The sequence below is a fragment of the Heptranchias perlo genome, chromosome 4, assembly GCF_035084215.1.
Source record: "Heptranchias perlo isolate sHepPer1 chromosome 4, sHepPer1.hap1, whole genome shotgun sequence".
Taxonomy (NCBI): Eukaryota; Metazoa; Chordata; class Chondrichthyes; order Hexanchiformes; family Hexanchidae; genus Heptranchias; species Heptranchias perlo.
In genome coordinates this window covers 69,089,480-69,115,776 of record NC_090328.1, presented here as the reverse complement: position 1 = coordinate 69,115,776, position 26,297 = coordinate 69,089,480, and the positions used below count along the sequence as shown (strand labels likewise).

General features: G+C 40.7%; 1 protein-coding gene and 1 long non-coding RNA gene across 3 annotated transcripts in view; one reads left to right on the top strand and one right to left on the bottom strand.

Annotated features, from left to right (window-relative positions):
* Window positions 1-26,297, top strand: part of carnmt1 (carnosine N-methyltransferase 1) — a 52,224-nt gene that overhangs the window by 11,097 nt on the left and 14,830 nt on the right. Inside the window, exons 3-7 of one of the 2 annotated variants that reach the window (XM_067983087.1) lie at window positions 197-363; window positions 2,312-2,452; window positions 2,890-3,017; window positions 6,545-6,658; window positions 14,038-14,141. In XM_067983087.1, the coding sequence (XP_067839188.1) occupies window positions 197-363; window positions 2,312-2,452; window positions 2,890-3,017; window positions 6,545-6,658; window positions 14,038-14,141 (654 nt within the window). Of the gene's footprint in view, window positions 1-196; window positions 364-2,311; window positions 2,453-2,838; window positions 3,018-6,544; window positions 6,659-14,037; window positions 14,142-26,297 lie in introns of both variants that reach the window. The other variant, XM_067983086.1, reaches the window with a different exon arrangement.
* Window positions 8,257-26,297, bottom strand: part of LOC137321000 (uncharacterized) — a 75,383-nt gene continuing 57,342 nt past the window's right edge. The window contains exons 2-3 of the long non-coding RNA XR_010962692.1: window positions 10,671-10,744; window positions 8,257-8,343 (exon numbers count right to left, since the gene is read on the bottom strand). This is a non-coding gene — a long non-coding RNA (uncharacterized lncRNA). The remainder of the gene's footprint in view (window positions 8,344-10,670; window positions 10,745-26,297) is intronic.

Here is a 26,297-nt window from a genome sequence, read left to right as displayed (position 1 = left end):
TGGGCTGAATGGCCTATTTTTGTGTTGTAACTTCTATATAATTCTATGCAATTTTCACAATGAGCTGGAAAATACAGAAATTTAGGGGAAAGAAATCTGTAAAATCTTATACCAGATTTTTCTTAATGGGTCATTTTTCCCTGGGGTTTTCTCCTATTTCATAATAAATGATTATTTTTGGTTATAACATGAACAGGCTGACCTAGGACGATTAAAACCAGCATCCATCTTTGACATGGACAAACTGAAGTCCACCATTAAGCAATTTGTAAGGGATTGGAGTGACGATGGCAAGGCTGAACGGGATGCTTGTTATCAGCCAATCATTGAAGAAATCATAAAACATTTCCCTCAGGATGAATGGTACAGTATTGGTTCCATAAAATGATATGCTTAGAACTGTGAATGAGAGATCAATAAAATAATTTTATGCATCTATTAATCTTTTTCATCCTAGCACCTTTTTCAACTTAAGCTTTTAGCAGATCAGATTCAATGTGGGTCCTATGCTTTGTACTGAGTTAGCTGATCTCAGCTGTGGCAGCATTGGGGCACTACAGTTGGTCTCTGTGCCTGGTTAGAGAGGAAAAAACAGTTAGAGTTCCTGGTAACTATCCAGGTGATCTCTGCTGTAAAGACATTGGTTGGCGAGGACAGGATTTGGGTCAGCTGTATTACTTTCCATGGACGACTAGCTTTCCAAGACTGCCAGTACTTCACACAGAACACATGGCCATTTGGTGAGGAACTGGCGGGCTGCTATTCACCTGTGGAACTATATCTCAGCCAGAATCATCATCTTCAGGAGAGCTGGGGAGTCTTTTGGTGAAAATTGAAACATAAACCTTCCAAAATACATAACTAGCAGAGCATATGCAGACTAATATATTAGCAAGAGCCAGAGAAAGTGCACCCCAACAAAAAAATTTTCTCCATGTCTGAAAATAATAAAAGCAGAAGACGTGATAGAATTACTGGAAAACAGCTCGTGAATGTCAGTACCTAACTACCCGTGTAACTGGCCATTTCCAGAATGCAATATAGTCATAGGCAGTTAAAAATTACTAAAATAATTATACTGTTAGTTAGAATTTTACTGAGTGTACATTCTTCTTCCATAATGTTAGCTCTAACGCTATTTTATATTTTTATAAAGGTTTGATTACAACTAATAATGCATGCTTACTTATACGATTAATATTGCTTTCATAGTAATTATATGAACAGCACAGATAAAATATATAATTACCAAAAAAAAGCATTGTCATCCTTGAAGCATGGATAAGTTAATTCAGTTTGATTCAGATAAATGACATATAATACATTGCAAAAAAAAAAGCCAGTAATGAGATAGGAATGTTCTGAGCTCCTACTGGAACCAAATATACACAGTTATCTTTGGAACAAAACCTTGTAATGATAGAGTCAAAAATACTGGTGGATTCAAAATGCAATTGGATGCTAGACTTGGGTGAGTTGAGTACTAGGGAACTTAGCTTTGAAGAGCTGAGTAGCCTTTTTTGACTATGACTTTTAATTTCTTATTGTGGTGTCAAATATGGTTATGAAAAGTCACCATACTTGAACAATGTTTTTCTTTTTTGTGCACACACCTTGTAAGCATGTGTAATCTCTCTTTCCCATTTACTCCCCTCAGAAACTCCCATCCCTTGCCAGGCCACACATTTTCTGTGGTTGAGAGAGCTGGGAAGCCTGCTATCTGGCTATTCCTAGTGTCACTTTTGTCTTGCTGCTAAGAAACATGAGATCTGTCATGGGAGATTCGCTATCTAATGTGCTTTGCTGCCTACATGGAGGGTGTTGGCCTCTGTTCTGCATTGAAGACTAAAAATCAACCTTCCTTTTACACATGAGTAGTCAGAAATAGCTTCTTATTAGGCATTGAACCAAACGGATTCGATTACTGCTGAAGGCACATTATAAGCCACTCTAATAGAGTTGTACATAAGATGGAACGTTGAGATTATTGCATTAACAGAAATTTGTGTTTAGTTAATTCTAAACAGTAAAACTAAATGGTAACTGTTAGTAGTTTTATGAAATGGTTATTAGCTACATACTATTGGAGTAGAAATTTTCAAACAAGAAATGGCTTAACACATATTTGAAAACAAAAGGATCTCTCAGTGTTGTTAATTTGTGATTATGTCAAAGATGCAGTAAGATACAAGGCCTGACTATAATCCATAGGAACCATTTGGTATATGCTATGGAACCAGATGACTTTAATTTCCCAGCTGAGTCCTTGCATATGAATTAATTGTTAAATTATATTGCTCTCTCAATACAGCAATCCTGCTGACATGAACGTACTTGTACCAGGAGCAGGGCTTGGGAGACTAGCCTGGGAGATCGCTAGACTGGGCTACAGCTGCCAGGGTAATGAGTGGAGTCTATACATGCTCTTCTGTTCACATTTTGTACTTAACAGGTAGAGTATGACTTCAGAATTTGAGCCACATTTGTTGTACAGTGTGTGGTTTTAAAATAGTATTCTAATTTGAAATGATTAAAGCAGAATGATTCTTTTTTGAAACAAAAACAGAAACTGCTGCAATAATCAGCAGGTCAATCAGAATCTGTAAAGAGAAAAGATAGGTTATACCAAAAGCATTAACCTTTCATCAGAACTCAGTCTCACTTGAAATGTTAACCTGTCTTTTTACAGGTGCTGACTGAACTGCTGTGTACTTTTCTGTTTTTGTTAGATTTTGAGCATTTACAGTTTCTTTTTTGAGTTCTTTGTTTGGAAAATCTAAATATGATTATGGTGTATTAAAGTGCATAATTTAGCTTGTCAGTTCACTTTTTTTGTAGATGTTCTGGAGTTAACACAATGACACTTTATCCCTGGATCCATCAATTTAGTAACAACAAGCGATCAGCTGATCAGATTCGACCAGTCCATTTTCCTGATGTTAATCCTCATAGTCTTCCATCTCATGCTAACTTTTCTATGACAGCAGGAGATTTTCAGGAGATCTATACAGAACCAGGTAAGTAGATCAATTCTTGACATTCTATGAACATTATTGTTTGGACGTATTTGCAGCTTTGGTGTATTTATAACTCCATAAATGTTTAATAATAGACTGTAAATCAGTTGTGTGTTAAGAATCTTTGCAGCTTTTAAACTTGAGATGTTTTATTACTGGGCTGGATATAAAATGATAACATTTTAAAAATTTACTATGTTTTTAGCTTTCTGAGCTGTGCAGCAAAGGCTGCAACAATAATGGTTTTAATAGGGTCTAAACCATCTTCATCCAAGTCTTTAGGTTTCATTTCACAATTTCCATTATTTGGGTTCGAGCAATTTGCTATCAGATGCTCATACCACGTTCTTGTAATGCAAAAAAATTATGGACCTCTGATATTTAAATAAATATTAAGGTTGTAATTACCAACAATAATTGTTTACCCCTTATATGCAATGTAATTTTAATTATGCTGAGTGGATACAATTTTCTACATTCTGTATGCCCTTGAGGAAATTGTATGGTGAGGTATAAAATCCTAATTTGTTTAGATAGCTGTCCCAGAACTGACCTACATTGGCTCCCGGTTCGGCAACACCTCAATTTTAAATTTCTCATTCTTGATTTCAAATCCCTCCATGGCCTCGCCCCTCCCTATCTCTGTAACCTCCTCCAGCCCTACAACCCTCCAAGATATCTGCACTCCTCCAATTCTGGCCTCTTGTGCATCTTTAATTTTCAGTGCTCCACCATTGGTGGCCTTGCCTTCAACTGCCTAGGCCCTAAGTTCTGGAATTCCCTCCCTAAACATTTCTGCTTCTCTACCTATCTGCCTCTCTATCTCTCTCCTTCTTCCTTTAAGACGCTCCTTAACACCTACCTCTTTGACCAAGCTTTTGGTCACCTGTCCTAATATCGCCTTATGTGGCTCAGTTCAAATTTTGTTTTGATGATGCTCCTGTGAAGCTCGTTACTATTTTAAAGGCGCTATATAAATGCAAGTTGTTATTGTTAGATCTTGGAGTATAGCAAGCCTCTGTATAATATGGACCCTCTCCTTTGTGACCCAAATTTTAGGAAAAATACCATATTTTAGAATTCATATTCACACCTTTTTTGAAATTTTTAGAGGGAGAATTATATTCGAAGACTTACAGTATTGTATTTATTGAGCAAAAATATTTAACATAAAAAAGCTATGATCATCAGTGCCAGCAAAACACAACAATTAAAAGTATTAAAGGACCATACAGAATAGAACAAGGCTTTTTGGCCCATTGTGTCTATTCTGGCTCTTTGCTAGAGCAATCCAAAACTAATCCCACTGCCCTGCTCTCTCCCCATAACTTTGTATCTTCCTCTGCTTCAAATATTTATCCCTTTTCCTTAAAAGATACAATGGTCTCTATCTCAATCACTTCCTGCGGCAATGCATTCTGTACTCCAACAATCTTCTGTGCAAAGGAATTTCTCCTAACCTCTCTCCGCACTCTTAGTGAAAGTACAATCAAAGAAAATAAATAATTGTCATATCAGTGTCCCTCATTTGATGTTTTATGCTGCTATTAAACTCACTTAATTACCACATTAGATAATGTCTCCTCTTTCATGTCAGCTAAATTGCACTCATTACACATACTGGCAACTCCAACTTCCTCTCAAAATCAAGAGCGCCACTGCATATGCATCGGGGTGTGTATTGTGTTGATCAAGCTTTGCAGTAGTAAAGCATCTGGAGTGTGTGGCAAGTATTAGCTAGGAAAAAGGGCCTTATGTTTATCTACCGGGGCAAGTCAACCAGCCCGAAGAACTGGAACTCAAGCAGGTACGCAGGTGCCGAGCAGTTTTAATGCATGCCACGATGCACGCTAGGGATTCAGTATCTCCTCTTATATCCAAGACTTCCTGATTCTGTGCTGTAGTTTTATTTGCCTTATAATTATTACTTTTTTTTAATCAAAATATACCATCTCACATTTTCTAACATTAAATTCCATATGCCACTTTTTTCCATAAGACCTAAGGCATTGTGTCATCTACAGCAAACAAGAAATTTAGAAATACTCTTTGTTGAAAATGTCTATTTTGGTTATTTAGAAAAATGCTTTTTTTATCTGTATCTATTGTGTGTCAAATTTAACAATCTAATATGGCACAAATCACTTCTATGGAAGCATGTTGTGCCAGAATAAATACTATGCCTCCAATTTCTGTATCCTCTGCAAATTTGGACAATACTAAAATGGGAGGCATGGTAAATAATTCTGAGGACTTAAGAAAGATGCAAGGAGATATTAATAAGATAGTCAGAAGGAATCTTATTGAAACATACAAGATTCTGAGGGAACTCGATAGGGTAGGTGCTGAGAGGATGTTACCCCTCATGGGGGAATCTAAAACTAGGGGGCATACTCTCAGAATAAGGAGTCGCCTGTTTAAGACGGAAATGAGGAGGAATTTCTTCTCCCAGAGGGTCGTGAATCTTTGGAATTCTTTACCTCAAAAAGCTGTGGAGGCTGAGTCATTGAATACATTCAAGGCTGAGTTAGACAAATTTTTGATCAGCAAGGGAGTCAAAGGATATGGGGAAAGGGTGGGAAAGTGGACTTGAGGTAAAAATCAGATCAGCCATGATCTCATTGAATGGCGGAGCAGGCTCGAGGGGTCGAATGGCCTACTCCTGCTCCTATGTCTTATGGTCATATGGAATTTAATGTTAGAAAATGTGAGATGGTATATTTTGATTAAAAACAAGTAATAATTATAAGGCAAATAAAACTACAGCACAGAATCAGGAAGTCTTGGATATAAGAGGAGATACTGAATCCCTACGATGGAGAACATTTGGAATATCGCATCCAGTTTTGGTTTATACACTAATGGAGGGTGAAATAACTGAGAGAACTGCAACTGAGATTATTCTTGAGCTCTGCTGCAAGTATTATGAGGGTAGATTGAGGATGCTCCATTTACTTTCCTTAAAGAAAAATAGATTGAGGGTTCATATGGCATAAGTATTTAATGTAAGGTGAACTGATGAAGCAGATTAATAAGTCTTTATGTCAGAATTATGGGGAAAAATTCTGAAAAAATATGGTGGATAATTCTGGAATAAGTATTAAGGAGATTACTGCAGAAATGATAAACTCATCCAGAAAGTTACACATTTCACTGCACTAGGGTACAGCAGTTGATATGAAAGGGAGTCAACAAATCTAGGAACTGGAAATCAATTTGCAGAAAGTAAGTGGAAAAGTAGCTAATGAATATTTGTCTAGGATAGTGAATCAGTGATATAAGCTAGGTTATAAATGTAGGGCTATAAAGAAAAACAGCAAATGATGGGAAATATTTGGATATAAAGTATATCCATAACTGTGATCTAGTGATATGAACTATAGATCAACTGCCTGGGTGCAGCTGAATCTAAATTTTATCATCCTTATTTTCTTGCAGGAAGTGTTTTCATAAGAGTGGAGGAAATATTTGCCTGAGTCTTCATATTTTATAAATGTAAAATGACTTCAGTTATTTTTTATCAACAGATGCGTGGGATTGTGTAGCAACGTGTTTCTTCATTGATACAGCACATAATGTTGTTGATTACATTGAAACAATATGGAAGATTCTGAAACTTGGAGGAATATGGATAAATCTTGGTGAGTACTTTCTGAGTACCCTGTTTACATCTAACATTGCTTGCTTTTCTATAACCCGCTAAAATTATGCATCTATGCATTTTAAGCTTTTATAAATGGAGTACATCATTAGTTGTATTAGAACATTTCCATTTTTAAATCTCAGTGTATAAATTAATGTTGCCAAATCAATGCATATAGTTATTGAGGAAAACATCTCTTTGTATGTCTGTCCTGTTTTCTCCAGAAATAATGATCACAACTGCCTTGATTCCTTAAGGTATAGCCATTACAAAGTAAAATATAAACATGATGGTATCTGCTTTTATAAATGTTCTACAACAATATTAAATGTAACAGAAGCACTAGTGGTATTTTAAATTATGTTCCTCTGATGCTTTTCCACCTATTTCCTTATATAGACAACACAAATACTTCGTGCAAAGTGCAAAACCTGATAAAGAAAGCACCTTGAAGACTCTTTGTAGGTGACCATTATTCTGCAGATTGTGTTTTGTTTTACCTTTAATTTTATTTATAAACTAAGCAGACTAGAGAAGTGACATAAACCTGACTGTATATGATCAGGACGAATGCTCATTTATGAAATTATTAATGCATGAGAGGCAGAATAGTAGTAGACACTGTATCTTGACCTCCTTAAAGGAAATGGGGGATATGACAGTGGAGCAGCTTCTGGCTGTGATGGAGGTACAGGTAGTTCAAATGTTTTTCATCAAAGTAATAATGAACCAAATTTGAAACAGCATAGGTTTGGAGTAAGGTATGTTGTGGAGATTTTTGGAGATTTGTAAAATGCATAAACAACCTAGGAATGTGCACTATACAGTATTTAATTGTAGACATTTTAAAAATATTTTCGTTTTGATACAAGTGCTTTTCATCTTGTACATTTTCCCCAGCGGTTTATATTTTGTTCTCAAACTGCTTAGGGCTAGAACTAAATATTTTCAAGTTAATATTTTGTGCTGTTGGTTGTATTAAGTATATGCAAATATATCAAAGGTAGAACAATTACTTTTTTAGTGAACTGTAGATATTTATAAGAAAACATTGATGACAAATATTCTTGGCCCATCAAGCCTGTTCTTCCACAGACTATGTATGTCATGGGAAAGTTTTATGTAATTTTTCCCCTTCACTCTCTCTCCTCCTGTAGAGGTAATCAGACATCAATCTAACCTTATAACCTATACTATTCAACACTGAACAATTACTTTCCAGGAATATTTCCATGGTCCCAGTAGCATAGGAACCATTTTGTTCCATGGAGTATTTGAATGTCTCTGTCTATACTTATACCTATCTACTCCTTTCCTAACCAGCTATTTGCCTCGCTTTTTAAGTCATTAATACAACTTTTGCTGTGAGTCTGATCCACATGTCCACTACTCCAAGGAGGGAGAAATTTCCTTCCAATTCTAGTCTTGTTAATTTTTCTATCGAGTTCTGCACTCTCAGTCCAAGGTAAATGACCTGCTTACATTTATATTATCCTCGTCTTTCAGCATTTTAAAGACCTGCATCATGTCTCCTTTCAATCATCTTATCTCCAATGAAACAAATTCATTCTGTGATATGTTTTCATAACTTGCAGCCCCCAGAATCCTGTGTCACTCTTCTCTGAATCCTCTTCATTTCATCAGTCTTTTTGGAGGTAGGGTATGCAGGATTCTACATGTCACCTAAACAAGGAGTCATATAGGGTTAATATAACCAGGTTTGACTTGTATTCAAATTTCTTCAAATACATTCCTCACTTGATTAGCTTTGTTACAGGAACAATCTTGCCTATTTGTATACTTGTAGTCTGTAGTCAGTTATCACACTCTTTGCAAATGAACACCTGCTTATGTACAAGCTTCATTTTGATTCTGCCATGGCTTTATAATAATTTGCTGTAACGTGCCATTACTGAAAGTCGATAGAAGGCTCGAAACACTAACCCTACATATCGGAGAAATCAGGTAGCGAGCCGTAAGTCTCCATTCTGTGATAGATCAACACAATGCATGCTTCTAGGGTGCCAACTTTTAGAGGAGGGGTACACGTGTGTGTTCTCACTGATAATTTACTCCTCAAATCAATAGGGTGCGCAACATTGAATGTCAGATGTCACAGATTTATTAAACATACAATAATTAAACATACACTTAAGAGCAATACTTATGACAAAACCTTGTGAGTTTTAGCCAGAGAATTCAAACACTTTACAGTTCCAGGCTCGGTATAGAGATTGATCAGACCTTAATCGAATTCTAAAGTATCTTTTCCAACACCCACCTTTTACTCACCCCTTCACAATTCGCATTTTTCATAGCTACATTACATAGATATCATTCAACACTGATCTGATTATGTTCTGTCCTTGTAGCTACAGATCCGTATTACAATGAGTAACATGGATGCAAAATATCTCTTTGTAACTCCTTTTCCTTGATACTCACTCCCTAACTTTCCAGGCTAGCTGCAAAGTCTTTCTCAGGCAGGTGCTCATCTTAAGTAAGGCCCCAAAGCCTCCTTTCTAATGACAAAAGGAGCTTTTCTGCCTGTCATGTATCTGTGAACCCTTTCTTACCCATGTCTCCTATTAACTTTTCTCATTAAGCAGCTGGTTACAACCTTAGAATTGCTGTTTATTATTTTAAGATATTACAATATAAGAATCATACTTCCTTACTTAATAAACAAAGGTTAAAAGCTAACATTACTACACTATAAAGAGAAATCATTAGCGGTATTACATTAGCACACTTTACATCAGTCTGATTAACCCTTTCTTTACACTGTACCAACGTGCATTACTTTGCATGTATGCCATTAAAGCCATTTACCATTTTCTACCTCATATGCTTAATTGGTCCAGATCCTTTTGAATTATATGAAAGTCCCTTAAACTGGTTATGTGGTCACAGGTAATGTAATTACTGTAATCTTTCATCAAATTTATACTACACAGCTCAAAATAAAACTATTTAAAGCTTACATATTATAATTGTTCACCTTTAAAAATATAATTTGGCACCAATGTTTAGTCATCATACATTTGGCAAGTTTATTGAAATATTGATTTAGGCACATATCTTGTTCCATCTGGTTGAAAAACAATACTTCAGAGCCCCAATGGTGATTAAGGCTATGCTTCCAAACTATATCGTTCAAAAGATCTGTTATGAGGTTGTGATCAGTTTTGATTTCATCGATAAAATGAAGATGAAAATAATCCTTGATTAAAACTGTATTTTTGTCAGCAAAGACAACATTTGGAACTGAGTTTCTTATGTAGGCTATAGTTATAACAAGAATAAAAATTTGAAATGAAATTATTTCTTGGACTGAAACAACACAAGCCAAAGGTTCACAATTTTTGAAACAGATATGGAAACAGACTAATACAATCTTAGTTGCCCTTTAAACACCATTTTATTATTTCTCAACATTTTTTGTAACCTGTGAGTATGAGAAGTAAAACAGTAATTATGGCATTTTTTTGAAATGTACATCTAAAAATGCAAAATTCCTGAAAAGACTAGAAAATATGGACAGCAAAAACTGCTTTTTTTTCTCTGAGTAAAACTAAAATATGACTAAACATTGGGAGCAAAAAGCTATACTAAAATTAGATGCTAAATTTTCATCTTCAGCACTCCTAGTGCCATGCTTTACATGCCAGAAAAATGCATTTTTGAATTCAGGCAGGCATCATTTTGCATCCATTAAAATGAATGGACAGAAAGTCATGGGAGGTGTGAGCCCAAATTTCCAATATGCACTTCTGGCATCTAAAGCTTTGCACCAGAAGTGCTAAAGGTGAGAGCTTACTCCTCATTTTAATCTAGTCTTTAGTCATAAGGCTAACTGTCTTATGACTATAAATACAATAAGACTAAAATTTCAAATAAAGTGCCAAACTACAATTGAGATTATTTCTAGGGCTAAATGAACATTGGTGCTGACATCATTACTATAGGTTTGCTATATTTTTTCCCCTGAGAAAAATAAAAGTCTCTACCTCTTGCTTTCTTCCTGCTTTTCTTTCCTCCTTTCCTTTGTTTTCCTCTGTCACCGTCTCTCTTCACTTGTAAACTTGAAAATCAGGTACAATTATTTTAGTATGAGTAATGCTATTCAAGTAACCTAATATATTCAGTTTTATATATGTACAGACATATGAAAATGATGGACAGGAAAAGACCAGCTGGCCCATTGAAACTGCCCCACACAGTTGTCTTGTCTTTAGCATTATGATTCACAACATCCCCGTCCACCAGCAGCCACGTAACCTCCTCGGAGATGCAAAGCAACAGATTAAAAACCCAAGGCCAATTCATGGAGGAAAATCTGGAAAATTCCCTTCCAACCCCCATAGGCGATCAAAACTAGTCCAGACAACCACATTGACCATGATTTATATTACTTAGTATTCCACCTGCCTTTTGTATGTCATGATCTTCATTTCAGCCAGGAACTGGTCCAGCTCTCTTTTGAAGGTATGCAGCGAATCAGTACTCACCACAAAAGCCAGCAACTCAATCCATCCTCTGCGAAAAGAAGAGCCTTCTGACATTTAACCAGTTCTGCCCTTGTGTAACTTATACGCATAACCCCTGGTCCTCCCTAACCTATCTAATTGAAATAACCTGTCAATATGAATACAGTCTAGTTCTTTAATTATTTTAAATCATATCAGATCACCCCAGAGTCTATGCATCTCTAGAGTAAATAGACCCAGCTTTTGAAGCCTATCTGGGTAATTAAGGTGTTTTAAGCTGGTTATCATTCTAGTGACCCTCCTCTGAACCATTTCCAAAGCCTCTATATCACCCACCATGTAAGGGGACACAGTATTCAAAGTGAGGCCTAGTATGACAACATTGTGTTTTGATTTATGTTGAATCATCCTGGCAGTGCAACCTAATACCTTGTTTGCATTAGCTATCACTTAACAGCATTGGTCGTGAATCTTAAGAGAATTGTGTATCTTTTTCTCTTTCAACTTACTTCAGTTCTGTACCCTGTAAGGTGTAAGTATATCTGGCCCTGGTTCTGCCCATGTGCACAATACTACATTTATCGAAGTTAGATACCATTTACCAAATGCGGGCCCGTTCCCCCATTGTATCACGATCCGCTTGAAGTCGTTTTTTCTCATCCTCACACACAAATCTTCAAATCATCCACAAACTTGTAGACCATTTTCCCAACACTATATTCAGGTCATTAATGAAGATAATAAATAGCAACAGCCCTAACACTGATCTCTGCGGGGATACCTTTTATTGTATTTTGATATTTTATTGTATTTAGGGGGCTTGACAGGATAGATGCTGAGAGATTGTTTCCCCTGGCTAGAGTCTAGAACTAGGGGGTATAGTCGCAGGATAAGGGGTCGGCCATTCAAGACTGAGATGAGGAGGAATTTCTTCACGCAGAGGGTTGAGTGTCTTTGGAATTCTCTACCCCAGAGGGCTGTGGATACTGAGTCATTGAATATACTCAAAGCTGCGATGGATAGATTTTTGGACTCTAAGGGAATCAAGGGATGTGGGGATTTGGCGGGAAAGATGAATTGAGGTGGAAGATTAGCCATGATCTGATTGAATGATGGAGCAGGCTCGAGGGGCTGTATGGCCTACTCCTGCTCCTATTTCTTATGTTCTTATGATAGTGCGCACGTTAGATGTTACACAGTTTAGATGTTATATCAGTGGTGTCCAAGCTTTTATGCTCATGAGCCATAAGGGGTTACATAAAAAGTTTAAATCTATGTTCCTATAATTTGCATATATCTCAACATGCAATATATAATAAAAAGGGTTAATTTAGAAGTGTGAAAAAACAAATTAGGCACTTCAGACTTGCATTGTCCCTCAGTTCCTGTCATAGAAAAAATAAATCTTCTCAGCAAGTTTTAGACGTGGAGGACATTTTAAAATTCAGACATGGTGCTCCAAACTCAGGATTATTTTGAAGTTCATCCACAAAATTCTTGGTATCCTGATTAAATCTGGATTATTGAAAGGTTTGCCTCCCATCTCCAATCCTAAACTTCGGGAGGCTGAATAGAATTCCCAAGCTACATAGTTAAAGAAAGGTGCAGGCTGAAATCAGGGGCAATTTCTATTTGTAAGAAAGGGTTTTTGTGCAATCTTCAAATTTTACTGCAAATAAAGCAACTTAAATAAAGAGTGAGTATGGGATGCATGGCAGTAATTTCACAGAGTTGCAGGAAACCTCCATTGTGAGGTGGTATACCATACTAAAAAGGTGTGTGCATAGCACTGCAATAGCTGTATTTTCAGTACATGTTGAACATAGTTGGCTGAGTGTCCAGCAATAACTATATTAGCAAACATCTTAAAACATCTGACAGTATTATTTTAATCCTCATTTCATTATTGTTCAACTGTGATATTCTATACTATTTATATGCTGCAGATGTTAGAATTGTATGCCTGGCCACACATTCTAAATCTTTTGAGACCTTTTTCAGGTCTCCGACAGCTCACAGATCTCTCAGCTCAAACGTCCATAATTGATGAAGTCATAGATTTTCTAATATCACCTCTGACATTTTTTTCCTTGACCTTCCTACGGCAACTGACTACTGCAGCCAGGTTACCTCAAAAAGCAAACTATCCCTCTAGAATGCACTGACATCACAGGAACAAAGTAGCACAAGCAACAGAACAGATATTGAAGCTTCATTACCATGTGAAGCACCAGTTAGTGCTATGCATATATGATTGATAAAATTCAAAACCTATGAAGTGCTCTAGGCAATCTTTTCCAATGCCAGCTCATTATAGATGCAGAATAAATAAAATATTGCAGCAGTTGTTGTGCACTTCTAAATAGAATTCAGTGGCGGGAACAACCTTATAAATGCCAAGGAACAGTTCTAGAACATAACTGACTGAATTGCTGTGCAGTAATGTTCTATATCTCATGGTCATTCAAAATGCCTATCGTATTTAAAGGATAAAGCTGAATAGGTCATAATAACAGCAGTGAACAAAAAGAAGTGCAATAATTATTGATAATTTTAATTTGGGATAAATGTGGTTACGAATCTGGGGATTGTAGTAGCAATTTTGCTTCAACTTTTTCTAAAAAAGAAATAAATTACAATTTGTTCCAGATAATTCCCAACTTACTATAAGTAAAGCAATGGAGCATTCCTCAACGCATTTCATAACAGAAATCATGACCATTCTGAATGGTTTAATGCTCAATTTAAGAAGGGCCTCCTTTATTAACCACTTTATGTATAACTCCTCTGCATGTATGTGGTGCTATGAGTAGTCTTATTCATTTGTAATCTTATAAATTAAATGAGGTTGACAGAGTACAACCTAACCTAACCTAATTTCTCCTAGGTCCTTTGCTGTATCATTTTGAGAATATGGCAAATGAAAAATCAATAGAACTGAGTTACGAAGATATCAGGCATTGCATACTTCAATATGGATTCAAAATGGAGGTAAGAACCTTGAACATCAACACTTTTAGGAATAGAAAAGGACATTAGGCTAAACAAGCCCTTCCCATATTTATAGATCAATCCATATACCCAGCTTCTCACTATATCAATTATTCTTTAAGTATCCTCCACACACAATAAGGGAGGAAAGTGGGGAACCACATGCTTAGTACACATGAAAATGTTATCATGATGTGGATAGTCATTGCTACATGTAGTCTCCACATTCAGTAAAGCCTAAGGACCGATGCCACTGCACCCTGGCGAAAAAGGTTATGTTCTTTGCTCTTTGTGTCACACCTTTTGCTGTTGAATTGGAACAAGGCCATTAGTCTCTACAGATATATGTTAGATTACATAGTCACTGTAGTCTTTCACAGCTAGCTTGTGTGTTCTGTTTCCAGTTCATATTTTCTTCCTTATGTTTCTATCCAGGAAATTGATGCATCGGCATTATTTGGCATCAGCTGCCAAACCTGTAGAACAAAAATTATTGGAGATAGTGCTATTCTTATTAGAACACCCATACAAATAAAGCAAAGCAAAATCAAATCCGTGCTACTGACGTATTTGCATGTGCATTTGGTACTGTTCCCAAGAGATAATGGAAGCAATCCTTGGCCAACCATATGCTCTGCATCAAAAGCAAAATACTGCAGATGCTGGAAATCTGAAATTGAAACAGAAAATGCTAGAAAAGCTCAGCAAGTGAGGCAGCATCTGTGGAGAAAGAAACAGAGTTAACGTTTCAGGTTGAAGACCTTTCATCAGAACTGGAAAGAAACAGAGTTAACGTTTCAGGTCGAAGACCAGTTCTGCCAAAAGGTCTTCGACCTGAAACATTAACTCTGTTTCTTTCTCCACAGATGCTGCCTCACTTGCATATGCTCTGCAGCTAGCTCTATAAAAGTACAGGCAAAAATAAACAAGTACAATATAAATGAAGAGCTCAGGGCACAAATTTGAAATTTAACACTAGGCACAAAAAGTATATACCCTCAGAAGGCTGTTGTCATTTATTTCATCCATCAACACTGACCCAATGCAACATATTGCTTGCATCAAAATAAGCTAAATGTCTCCACAGTTGGGACTGTAAGTTGACATGAAATCCTGCCAAAGATTTAAAAGACTGAAAAAATGTAGCATTTTGTTGAAGATTTAGAACAGTATTGGTAAATGACCTTGGGAGTTTCACACCAGAGTTGTAAGCTATTTCCACTAGAAATGCCTTATTCAACAGTTGAAAAAGAATGCTTAAGTGTCATATGGACACCGCAAAGTTACAACTTTTTATTCATTCATGGGATGTGGGCGACGCTGGCAAGGCCCGCATTTATTGCCCATCCCTAATTGCCCTTGAGAAGGTGGTGGTGAGCCGCCGCCTTGAACCGCTGCGCTCCAGGTGGTGAAGGTACTCCCACAGTGCTATTAGATAAGGAGTTCCAGGATTTTGACCCAGCGACGATGGAGAAACGGCAATATATTTCCAAGTCAGGATGGTGTGTGAGTTGGAGGGGAACATACAGGAGGTGGTGTTCCTATGTGCCTGCTGTCCTTGTCCTTCTAGGTGGTAGAGGTCGTGGGTTTGGGAGGTGCTGTCGAAGAAGCCTTGGCGAGTTGCTGCAGTGCATCTTGTAGATGGTACACACTGCAGCCATGGTGCACTGGTGTTAGGGAGTGAATGTTTAAGGTAGTGAATGGGTTGCCAATCAATCTGGCTGCTTTGTCCCGGATGGTGTCGTGCTTCTTGAGTGTTGTTGGAGTTGCACTCATCCAGGCAAGTGGAGAGTATTCCATCACACTCCTGGCTTGTGCCTTGTAGATGGTGGAAAGGCTTTGGGGAGCCAGGAGGTGAGTCATTCGCTGCAGAATACCCAGCCTCTGACCTGCTCTTGTAGCCACAGTATTTCTGTAGCTGGTCCAGTTAAGTAGCCGGTCAGTGGTGACCCCCAGGATGTTGATGGTAGGGGATTCGACGATGGTAATGCTATTGAATGTCAAGGGGAGGTGGTTAGACTCTCACTTGTTGGAGATGGTCATTGCCTGGTACTTGTGTGGCACGAATGTTACTTGCCACTTATCAGCCCAAGCCTGGATGATGTCCAGGTCTTGCTGCATGCTGGCATGGACTGCATCATTATTTGAGGGGTTACGAATGGGACTGAACACTGAGCAATCATCAGTGAACATCCCCACTTCTGACCTTATGATGGAGGGAAGGTCATTGATGAAGCAGCTGAAGATGTTTGGGCCTAGGACATTACCCTGAGGAACTCCTGCAACGATGTCCTGGGGCTGAGTAGATTGGCCTCCAACAACCATTACCATCTTGCTTTGTTCTTGGTATGAGAGAGTTTCCCCCCGATTCCCATTGACGTCAATTTTACTAGGGCTCCTTGATGCCACATTCGGTCAAATGCTGCCTTGATGTCAAGGGCAGTCACTCTCACCTCACCTCTGGAATTCAGCTCTTTTGTCCGTATTTGGACCAAGGCTGTAATGAGGTCTGGAGCCGAGTGGTCCTGGCGGAACCCAAACTGAGCATCGGTGAGCAGGTTATTGGTTATTGTAAACAATTTTACAACACCAAGTTATAGTCCAGCAATTTTATTTTAAATTCACAAGCTTTCGGAGGCTACCTCCTTCCTCAGGTGAACGATGTGGTTTTCCACATCGTTCACCTGAGGAAGGAGGTAGCCTCCGAAAGCTTGTGAATTTAAAATAAAATTGCTGGACTATAACTTGGTGTTGTAAAATTGTTTACAATTGTCAACCCCAGTCCATCACCGGCATCTCCACATCAGGTTATTGGTGAGTAAGTGCCGCTTGATAGCACTGTTGATGACACCTTCCATCACTTTGCTGATGATTGAGAGTAGACTGATGGGGAGGTAATTGGCCGGATTGGATTTGTCCTGCTTTTTGTGGACAGAACATACCTGGGCAATTTTCCACATTGTCGGGTAGATGCCAGTGTTGTAGCTGTACTGAAACAGCTTGGCTGGAGGTGCGGCTAGTTCTGGAGCACAAGTCTTCATCACTTCAGCTGGGATGTTGTCGGGGCCCATAGCCTTTGCTGTATCCAGTGCACTCAACCATTTCTTGATATCACGTGTAGTGAATCGAATTGGCTGAAGACTGGCTTCTGTGATGGTGGGGATCTCGGGAGGAGGCCGAGATGAATCATCCACTTGGCACTTCTGGCTGAAGATGGTTGCAAACGCTTCAGCCTTGTCTTTTGCACTCACATGCTGGCCTCCACCGTCGTTGAGGATGGGGATGTTCACGGAGCCTCCTCCTCCCGTTAGTTGTTTAATTGTCCACCACCATTCACGACTGCAGAGCTTTGATCTGATCTGTTGGTTGTGGGATCGGTTAGCTCTGTCTATAGCATGCTGCTTCTGCTGTTTACCGTGCATGTAGTCCTGTGTTGTAGCTTCACCTCATTTTTAGGTACCTCTGGTGCTGCCCCTGGCGTGCTCTTCTACACTCCTCATTGAACCAGGATTGATACCTTGACTTGTTGGTAATGGTAAAGTGAGGGATATGCCGGGCCATGAGGTTACAGGTTGTGGTAGACTATAGTTCTGCGGCTGATGGCCCACAGTGCCTCAGGGATGCTCAGTTTTGAGCTGCTGGATCTGTTCTGAATCTGTCCCATTTTGCATAGCAGTAGTGCCACACAACACGGTGGGCGGCATCCTCACTGTGAAGATGGGACTTCGTCTCCACAAGTACTGTGCGGTAGGCACTCATACCAATACTGTCACGGACAGATGCATCTGTGACAGATTGGCGAGGACGAGGCCAAGTAGGTTTTTCTCTCGTGTTGGTTCTCTCACCACATGCCGCAGGCCCAGTCTGGCAGCTATGTCCTTCAGGACTCGGCCAGCTCGGTCAGTAGTGGAGCCACTCTTGGTGATGGAAGTTGAAGTCCCCCATCCAGAGTACATTCTGTGCCCTTGCTACCCTCAGTGCTTCCTCCAAGTGGTGCTCAACATGGAGCAGTACTGCTTCATCAGCTGAGGGAGGGCGGTAGGTGGTAATCAGCAGGAGGTTTCCTTGCGCATGTTTGACCTGATGCTATAAGATTTCATGGGGTCCGGAGTCCATGTTTAGGACTCCCAGGGTCACTCCCACCTTACACAATACCACTGTGTCACCACCTCTGGTGGGTCCGTCCTGCCGGTGGGACAGGACATACCCAGGGATGGTGATGGAAGAGTCTGGGATGTTGGCTTAAAGGTATGATTCTGTGAGTATGGCTATGTCAGTCTGTGAGTATGGCTCAGTGTTCAGTCCCATTCGTAACCCCTCAAATAATGATGCTTGACTAGTCTGTGGGACAGCTCTCCTAATTTTGGCACAAATCCCCAGATGTTAGTGAGGAGGACTTTGCAGGGTTGACTGGGTTTGATTTGCCTCTGTCGTGTCTGATGCCGGGTGGTCCGTCTGGTTTTATTCTTATTATGACTTTTTGTAGTGGGATTGTACAACTGAGTGGCTTACTAGGCCATTTCAGAGGGCAGTTAAGACTCGACCACATTGGTGTGGGTCTGGAGTCACATACAGGCCAGACCGGGTAAGCACGGCAGGTTTCCTTCCCTAAACGACATTAATGAACCAGATGCGTTTTAACGACAATCTGGTAGTTTCATGGTCACCATTAGTAACACTAGCGTTTTAATCCATATTTTTTTATTTAATTAACTGAATTTAAATTCCCCAGCAGCCACGGCGAGATTTGAACTCCTATCTCCGGATTATTAGTCCAGGCCTCTGGTTTACTAGTCCAGTAACATAACCACTATGCTACCATACCCATGACTGTACATTCTGACCACAATCCTTTGGATGGTTACAGTTGACTCATGACAAAAAAACATATCTGTTGGATGAGCATCGCACTGTCAGGATATAACACGATTGTCTAAATTTGTGTGGTTTCCACAATTGGAACGCAGATGCGCTTTTGACAGGAACAACAAGGTTTCAGTCCTTATGAGATCCACGTCAATAGCAGTCAGAAGTATCAAATCAGGAAGGGTGGTATAGTCGTAAAAATGAAGCATTTTTGCCTTAATATTAGCATGGAATTGGATTCTTGAATTCCGTCACCTCCAGACTCAATTATTCCAATGCTCCCTGGCTGACCTCCCATCTGCCACCCTCCATAAACTCCAACTTGTTCAAAATTCTGCTGCACTTATTCTGTTTTGCACTTAGTTCCACTCACCCATTGCCTCCATTCTTGCTGAAATACAATGGCTCCCCATCCCCCAACACCTCAAATTTAAAATACCCATCCTCATTTTAAATTCCTTCATGGCCCAGCCCTACTCTACCTCCACAAGATCCTACAGTCCTATATCACTGCTCAAATTCTCAGTTAATTTGACTCCCACGTCATGCGTATCCCTCCCTCTCTTCGCCCCATGATTGGTGGGAGAGACTTTAGCCGCTTAGGGTCCTATTCCCTGGAACTTCCTCCCTAAACCCATCCACCACTTTATCTGTCTTTATTTTCTTTAAAATCTAGCTCTTGGACCAAGCTTTTTGTCACCCCCCCACCCCCCCACCCCCCAATCCAACAAATCTTTTCCTGGCTAAGTTTCTGTTTTCCATGCATCTACCTTTGAAGCACCTTTGGATGTTCTTTTTATATTAAAATCACTATCTAAATGGAAGTTGTTGTTCTCAAGATCCACAAAGGGTTAAAAACCAGCTTCAGTTATAGAAGAATGTTCCAGTCTTGTTATATTTTGTTACAATAACTAGTTCGTCTGTCTGAAAACAGGTGTCTGAGGGAGGGACACCCTTTTCAAATGCAGACATTCTGGCCTTGAGTTTCCTCCCTACTGCGCCCAGAGACATGCATGATCTGGAAGCAAACCAATTACGTGGCTTAAAAGAACGTGGAATTTTGGGCAAAACTGAGTTGCACACATAATCATAGGAATCAGAAAATTTACTGCACAGAAGGAGGCCATGCAGCCCATCGCGTCTGCGCCAGCTGAGAAACGAGACACCCAGCCTAATTCCACTTTCCTGCATTTGGTCCGTAGCCCTGCAGGTCACGGCACTGCAGGTGCACATCCAGGGATTTTTTTAATGAGTTGAGTGTTTTTGCCTCTACCACCTTCTCAGGCAGTGAGTTCCAGACCCCCACCACCCTCTGGGTGAAAAAATTTTTCTTCATTTCCGCTCTAGTCCTTCTACCAATCACTTTACATTGATGCCCACTGTTTATTGACCCCTCCGCTAAGGGAAATGGGTCCTTCCTATCCACTCTATCTAGGCCCCTCATAATTTTGTACCCCTCAGCCTCCTCTGTTCCGAGGAAAACAACCCTAGCCTATCCAATCTGTCGTACAACTACAATATACGCCCAAATCTCCTTGATCTTTGACGGTTAAAGAGATTAGGAGGGCTGAGGCCATGAAGAGATTTAAACACAAAAATGAGAATTTAAAATTTGAAATGTTAAGGGACTGAGAGCCAGTGTAGATCAATGATGACAAGGGTAATGGGTGAGTGGAACTTGGTGCTGGATAGGATTTGTAGAGCAGTTTTGGACGAGCCAAAGTTTATAGAGGGGTGAGGATGGGAGGCCGGCGGGAGAGCATTGTAATAGTTAAGTCTGGAGGTGACAAAGGCATAGATGAGAGTTTCAATGGTAGATGGGCTGAGGTAGGGACAAGAGTCAAATTACAGAGTTGGAAGTAGGAGATCTTTGTGATGGAATGCATTTGGGGTTGGAAGCTCAGTTCGGGAGCAAACTGGATGCCACGGTTGTGAACAGTCTAGTTCAGCCTGTGACAAAAGCTGGCGAGGGGAATGAAATTGATGGCAAGGGTTCAGGGTTTCTGTTGGGGGCACAAGTCTATGGCTTCCAGCTTCTCAATGTTTCGCTGGAGGAGCTTGTGTTGTATCCGAGACTGGATGTCAGACAAACAAACTGACAGAACAGATGCTGTGGAGGGGTTGAGAGAGATGGAGCTGGGTGTCATCAGCATATATATGGAATCTGACCCCTTATCTGCGGATAATGTCATCAAGGGGCAGCATGTAGATGAGGAAAAGGAAGGGAACAAGGATAGATCCTTGGGGTACTCCGGAGGTAACGGTGCGGAGGTGGGAAGAGAAGCCATTGCTGGAAATGCTCTGGCTATAATTAGGGAGAGAGTGAACCAAATGAGGACAATCCCACTGAGCTGGATAATGGAGGAGAGGTGGTGGAGGAAGATGGTATGATTCAGTGTGTCATAGGGTGCAAATAGGTCAAGAAGGATGAGCAGATATTGCACCACAGTCACAGTCAGAGAGAATATTGTTTGTGACTTTGGTTAGGGCTATTTTGGGTCTGTGGAACATGCAGAAACCTAATTGGAGGGATTCAAACGGGATTTCAAGAGAGATAGGCACAGATCTGCAAGACGACAGCATTTGGAGAGGAAAGGGAGGTTGGAGGTAGGGTGATAGTTTGCAAGGATAGAGGGTTATGGGTGGGTTTTTTGAGGAGTGCGATGATGATAGTTTTGAAAGTGAGGGGGACAATGCCTGATGACACGGAACTCTTTACAACGTCAGCTAGCTTGGGGTCCAGGAAGGGAACTTGAGTGGTCAGCATTTTAATGAGAATGCAGTTGAGGAAGCAGGGTGTAGGTCTTATAAGCTCAGCACTTCACCTGACGAAGGAGCAAAGCTCCGAAAGCTTGTGATTTCAAATAAAGCTGTTGGACTATAACCTGGTGTTGTGCGACTCCTTACATAAGCTCAGAGAGGGCATGGGTGGAGATGGTAGAGAAACTAGAGAGATGTGGATTCAAGGCTAGAGGAGTGGGGAGGGGGACACCTTGGAGGGAGGTTTGGTTTGGTAGGCGAGGGGAAGTAGTAAAGACTGCTTAACAAATTTCTCTATAGTGGTGACAAAGAGATCTATAACCTCTTTGTACTTGTTCAAGGTGAGGATTGATGGGGCAGGGAAGAGGGATACTACAAGGTACTGTTGTTTGGCTTCTTCTTGGTATTCAGGGTATTTATAAAGTGTATATGTCATTGTAGTACATCTCGGGATGCAGTACCTACATGGCTGTCAATATTTGGACAGTTGGCTTGTCAGATTCTTTTTGAAGACTCCTCTGATGGTCTAGCTATTGAAAGGCTGTTAGAGGAGAGTCTTCAGCCATCAGTGGAAGATGTTATGATTCAAGCCTTATCTACTCTTCATTCATGTGCATAGCAAATTTCAGTCTCAGTAGACTACCCACATTCTCTGTGCGCTGAAACCTACAATTCAAAAACACTATGAATGGAAATAATGTGTACCAGAGTTAACAATATACCCTTGTATGTTGGGTTACGTATTATTCAAATTTATTGCAGAACGAAATTCGCACAGAGCACTGTTAGGTTAGCACAATTAATTTCTTGACATGAAAACAAAACTCTGTAGAATCTTTAAACTGAGTCCTTTGATGATCTTTAACACAGGTGCACTCCTTTTTATGTATGGATGCAATCCATCCGGACCAGGGATTTTATCCCCTCCAAGTTTGATTAGTTTATCAATTATCTCCCCCCTTTCTATCTTAAATGTCTTTATAGCTTTTTCGATCTCTTCTTCTAATGTCATGCCCACCTTGTTAGTCTCCCTAGAAAATACTGAGGCAAAGTAACTATTCAATATTTCTGCCATTTCACTGTCACTACCTGTGAGTTTATCTTATGCATCCCTTAGTGGCCCTATCCCTATCCTGATTTTTCTTTTGTTATTTATGTGTCTGTAGAATACTTTACTATTTCTTTTTATATTCCTTGATAATTTAATTTCGTAGTTGCTCTTTGGTTTACTAATTGTTTTTTTGACTTCTTTCCTAATCTCTTCATATTCCCTGTTGTCATCCTCACCTTTATTGTCTATGTACTTAGAGTATGCCTTTTTCATTAGTTTCAATTTTACACTTATCTTTTTATTCAACCATGGTGTTTCATTATTGGCTAGTTTGTTCTTGTTTTTTAGTGGAACATATTTCTTCCTGAACTCTATTGCTAACTGTTTCTATTACCTGAGTAGATGGGGCATGGAAAGCACCACATTTTTATCTAGAGCGATACTTACTAGGTCAAGCCTGAAACAAAGCCTTTTGGAATTTCTATCTGGCATGAGACCCCCTTCCTACCATGATTGTGGCAATGTAGATGAGCTCAGTTTATTCTCAGAATGGCAAACTTGCCAATATTGTCATTTGTAAACTGAAGGTACTGGATAGCAACTTTGTCATGGTTTGGTTTTGTTCATGGGCAATATTAGAAATAGAAGCAAATCCACCCCCGCCCCACAATGCCCGTCCTCTCCTCCCCTTCCCTCCCTGGAGATTATAGTATTGTGTATTGCTTAAAACTCTGGCCTCAAGGCAAAGACAAAAGAAACTCCTCCAGAAGGAACTGGCATAGCTCTATTTATTTAAGCGCTCAGTATAATATCCTAGCTCCGATTTCATATTAAGTTATAATATAGAAGTATTTCACGATGCTTTGGAGGATGGAGCTTGCATCCATCACAGTATTGTTGGTTGGTTCATGCAAGAAATCTAATAGGACCTATAACACAAAATGGAAAAAGCAGTGGTCTTCCACAGTATCCAATTGATGTGGAAGTAGAAGAACAATTAGGAAATAGGAACCAAAAGATTGTTAGATTGAATGTGAAAAGGATAATGAAGAATTAAAAATGAGGATGTTGTACTGGAAAAAGACAAAGTTTAGTGAGATAAGAAAAGATCTGACTCAACTTAAACTGGGCAGAAAAGTTAGCAAGCAGACAATAATCAGCAGTGGGCAATCTTCAAATATGAGATCGCTGCGGACCTGGCCACTGGCAGTGCTGGAGGTATCGATGATGAGGGTCTCTGCATACCTAATCCTCCTTCTCGCTTCACACTTCCCACTTTTCCCTCATCCCACAATCTTTTCTGACTCACGTGCTGCAGATGATGTAAGCACGCATGTCTTAGTTTCTCCTCTCCCCTCACCACAATTCAACCCATGTTCCTTTGATAGACAAGGATTGGAACTGGCTCCATCAGAGGAGGCAGAGGATGATGACAGTGATGATGCAGACACACTGTCTTGCACTCACAGCCACCAGACTGATATTGCGCATACGTTAGAGGCTAGGATAGAGGAGGGATTGGCACGTGGTGAGACACAGGGCACAAGTGCACAGGAGCTACCCGACAAAGTGGAAAATTGCCCAGGTATGTCCTGTCCACAAAAAGCAGGACAAATCCAATCCGGCCAATTACCACCCCATCAGTCTACTCTCAATCATCGGCAAAGTGATGGAAGGTGTCGTCGACAGTGCTATCAAGCGGCACATACTCACCAATAACCTGCTCACCGATGCTCAGTTTGGGTTCCGCCAGGACCACTCGGCTCCAGACCTCATTACAGCCTTGGTCCAAACATGGACAAAAGAGCTGAATTCCAGAGGTGAGGTGAGAGTGACTGCCCTTGACATCAAGGCAGCATTTGACCGAGTGTGGCACCAAGGAGCCCTTGTAAAATTGAAGTCAATGGGAATCGGGGAAAACTCTCCAGTGGCTGGAGTCATACCTAGCATAAAGGAAGATGGTAGTGTTTGTTGGAGGCCAATCATCTCAGCCCCAGGGCATTGCTGCAGGAGTTCCTCAGGGCAATGTCCTAGGCCCAACCATCTTCAGCTGCTTCATCAATGACCTTCCCTCCATTATAAGGTCAGAAATGGGGATGTTCGCTGATGATTGCACAGTGTTCAGTTCCATTCGCAACCCCTCAGATAATGAAGCAGTCCGAGCCTGCATGCAGCAAGACCTGGACAACTTCCAGGCTTGGGCTTATAAGTGGCAAGTAACATTCGCGCCAGATAAGTGCCAGGCAATGACCATCTCCACCAAGAGAGAGTCTAACCACCTCCCCTTGACATTCAACGGCATTACCATCGCCGAATCCCCCACCATCAACATCCAGGGGGTCACCATTAACCAGAAACTTAACTGGACCAGCCATATAAATACCGTGGCTACGAGAGCAGGTCAGAGGCTGGGTATTCTGCGGCGAGTGACTCACCTGCTGACTCCCCAAAGCCTTTCCACCATCTACAAGGCACAAGTCAGGAGTGTGATGGAATACTCTCCACTTGCTTGGATGAGTGCAGCTCCAACAATACTCAAGAAGCTCGACACCATCCAGGACAAAGCAGCCTGCTTGATTGGCACCCCATCCACCTCCCTAAACATTCCCTCCCTTCACCGGCGCACTGTGGCTGCAGTGTGTACCATCCACAGGATGCACTGCAGCAACTCGCCAAGGCTTCTTCGACAGCTCCTCCCAAACCCGCGACCTCTACCACCTAGAAGGACAAGAGAAGCAGGCACATGGGAACAACGCCACCTGCACGTTCCTCTCCAAGTCACACACCATCCCGACTTGGAAATATATCGCCGTTCTTTCATCGTCGCTGGGTCAAAATCCTGGAACTCCCTTCCTAACAGCACTGTGGGAGAACCGTCACCACATGGACTGCAGCGGTTCAAGAAGGCAGCTCACCACTACCTTCTCAAGGGCAATTAGGGATGGGCAATTAATGCCGGCCTCGCCAGCGACGCCCACATCCCATAAACGAATTTTAACAAAGAGCAGGGGCGGGGGAACAGATACCACAGGTGCCAGCTCGTCAGAGGGCGAGGTCCCACACTAGTTCTACTGCAGAGGAGTCGGATGGTGACTTCGAGGGGCCAGGCTACAGAAGAAGGCCGATGGGCGCATACAACCAAATGCTTGGTGCACTGGAAAGCCTGCCAGAAAGCCTGCGCACAATGTCAAGGGGCATGGAAGAGTCCAGCTCCAACGGGGCCTTGTGCAGAGCTTGGAGCCCATCCTTCCTCACATGGAATGAGATGGTCACCTCCGTCAGCACACGTTTGGAACCCCCCATGATGAAGCATTTGATGACCGATGTCACAGCTTCCATTGCAGCACAAACATCTGCCATCCAAGGTCTGACTGCTGCTTTGGAAGGTCAGACTGCTGCTATCGTTGCTCTGGGTTCCTGTGGAACAGCAGTCCAACAATCTGTTCTTCAGCAGATCATCAGGATTGCTGAGGGGCTGC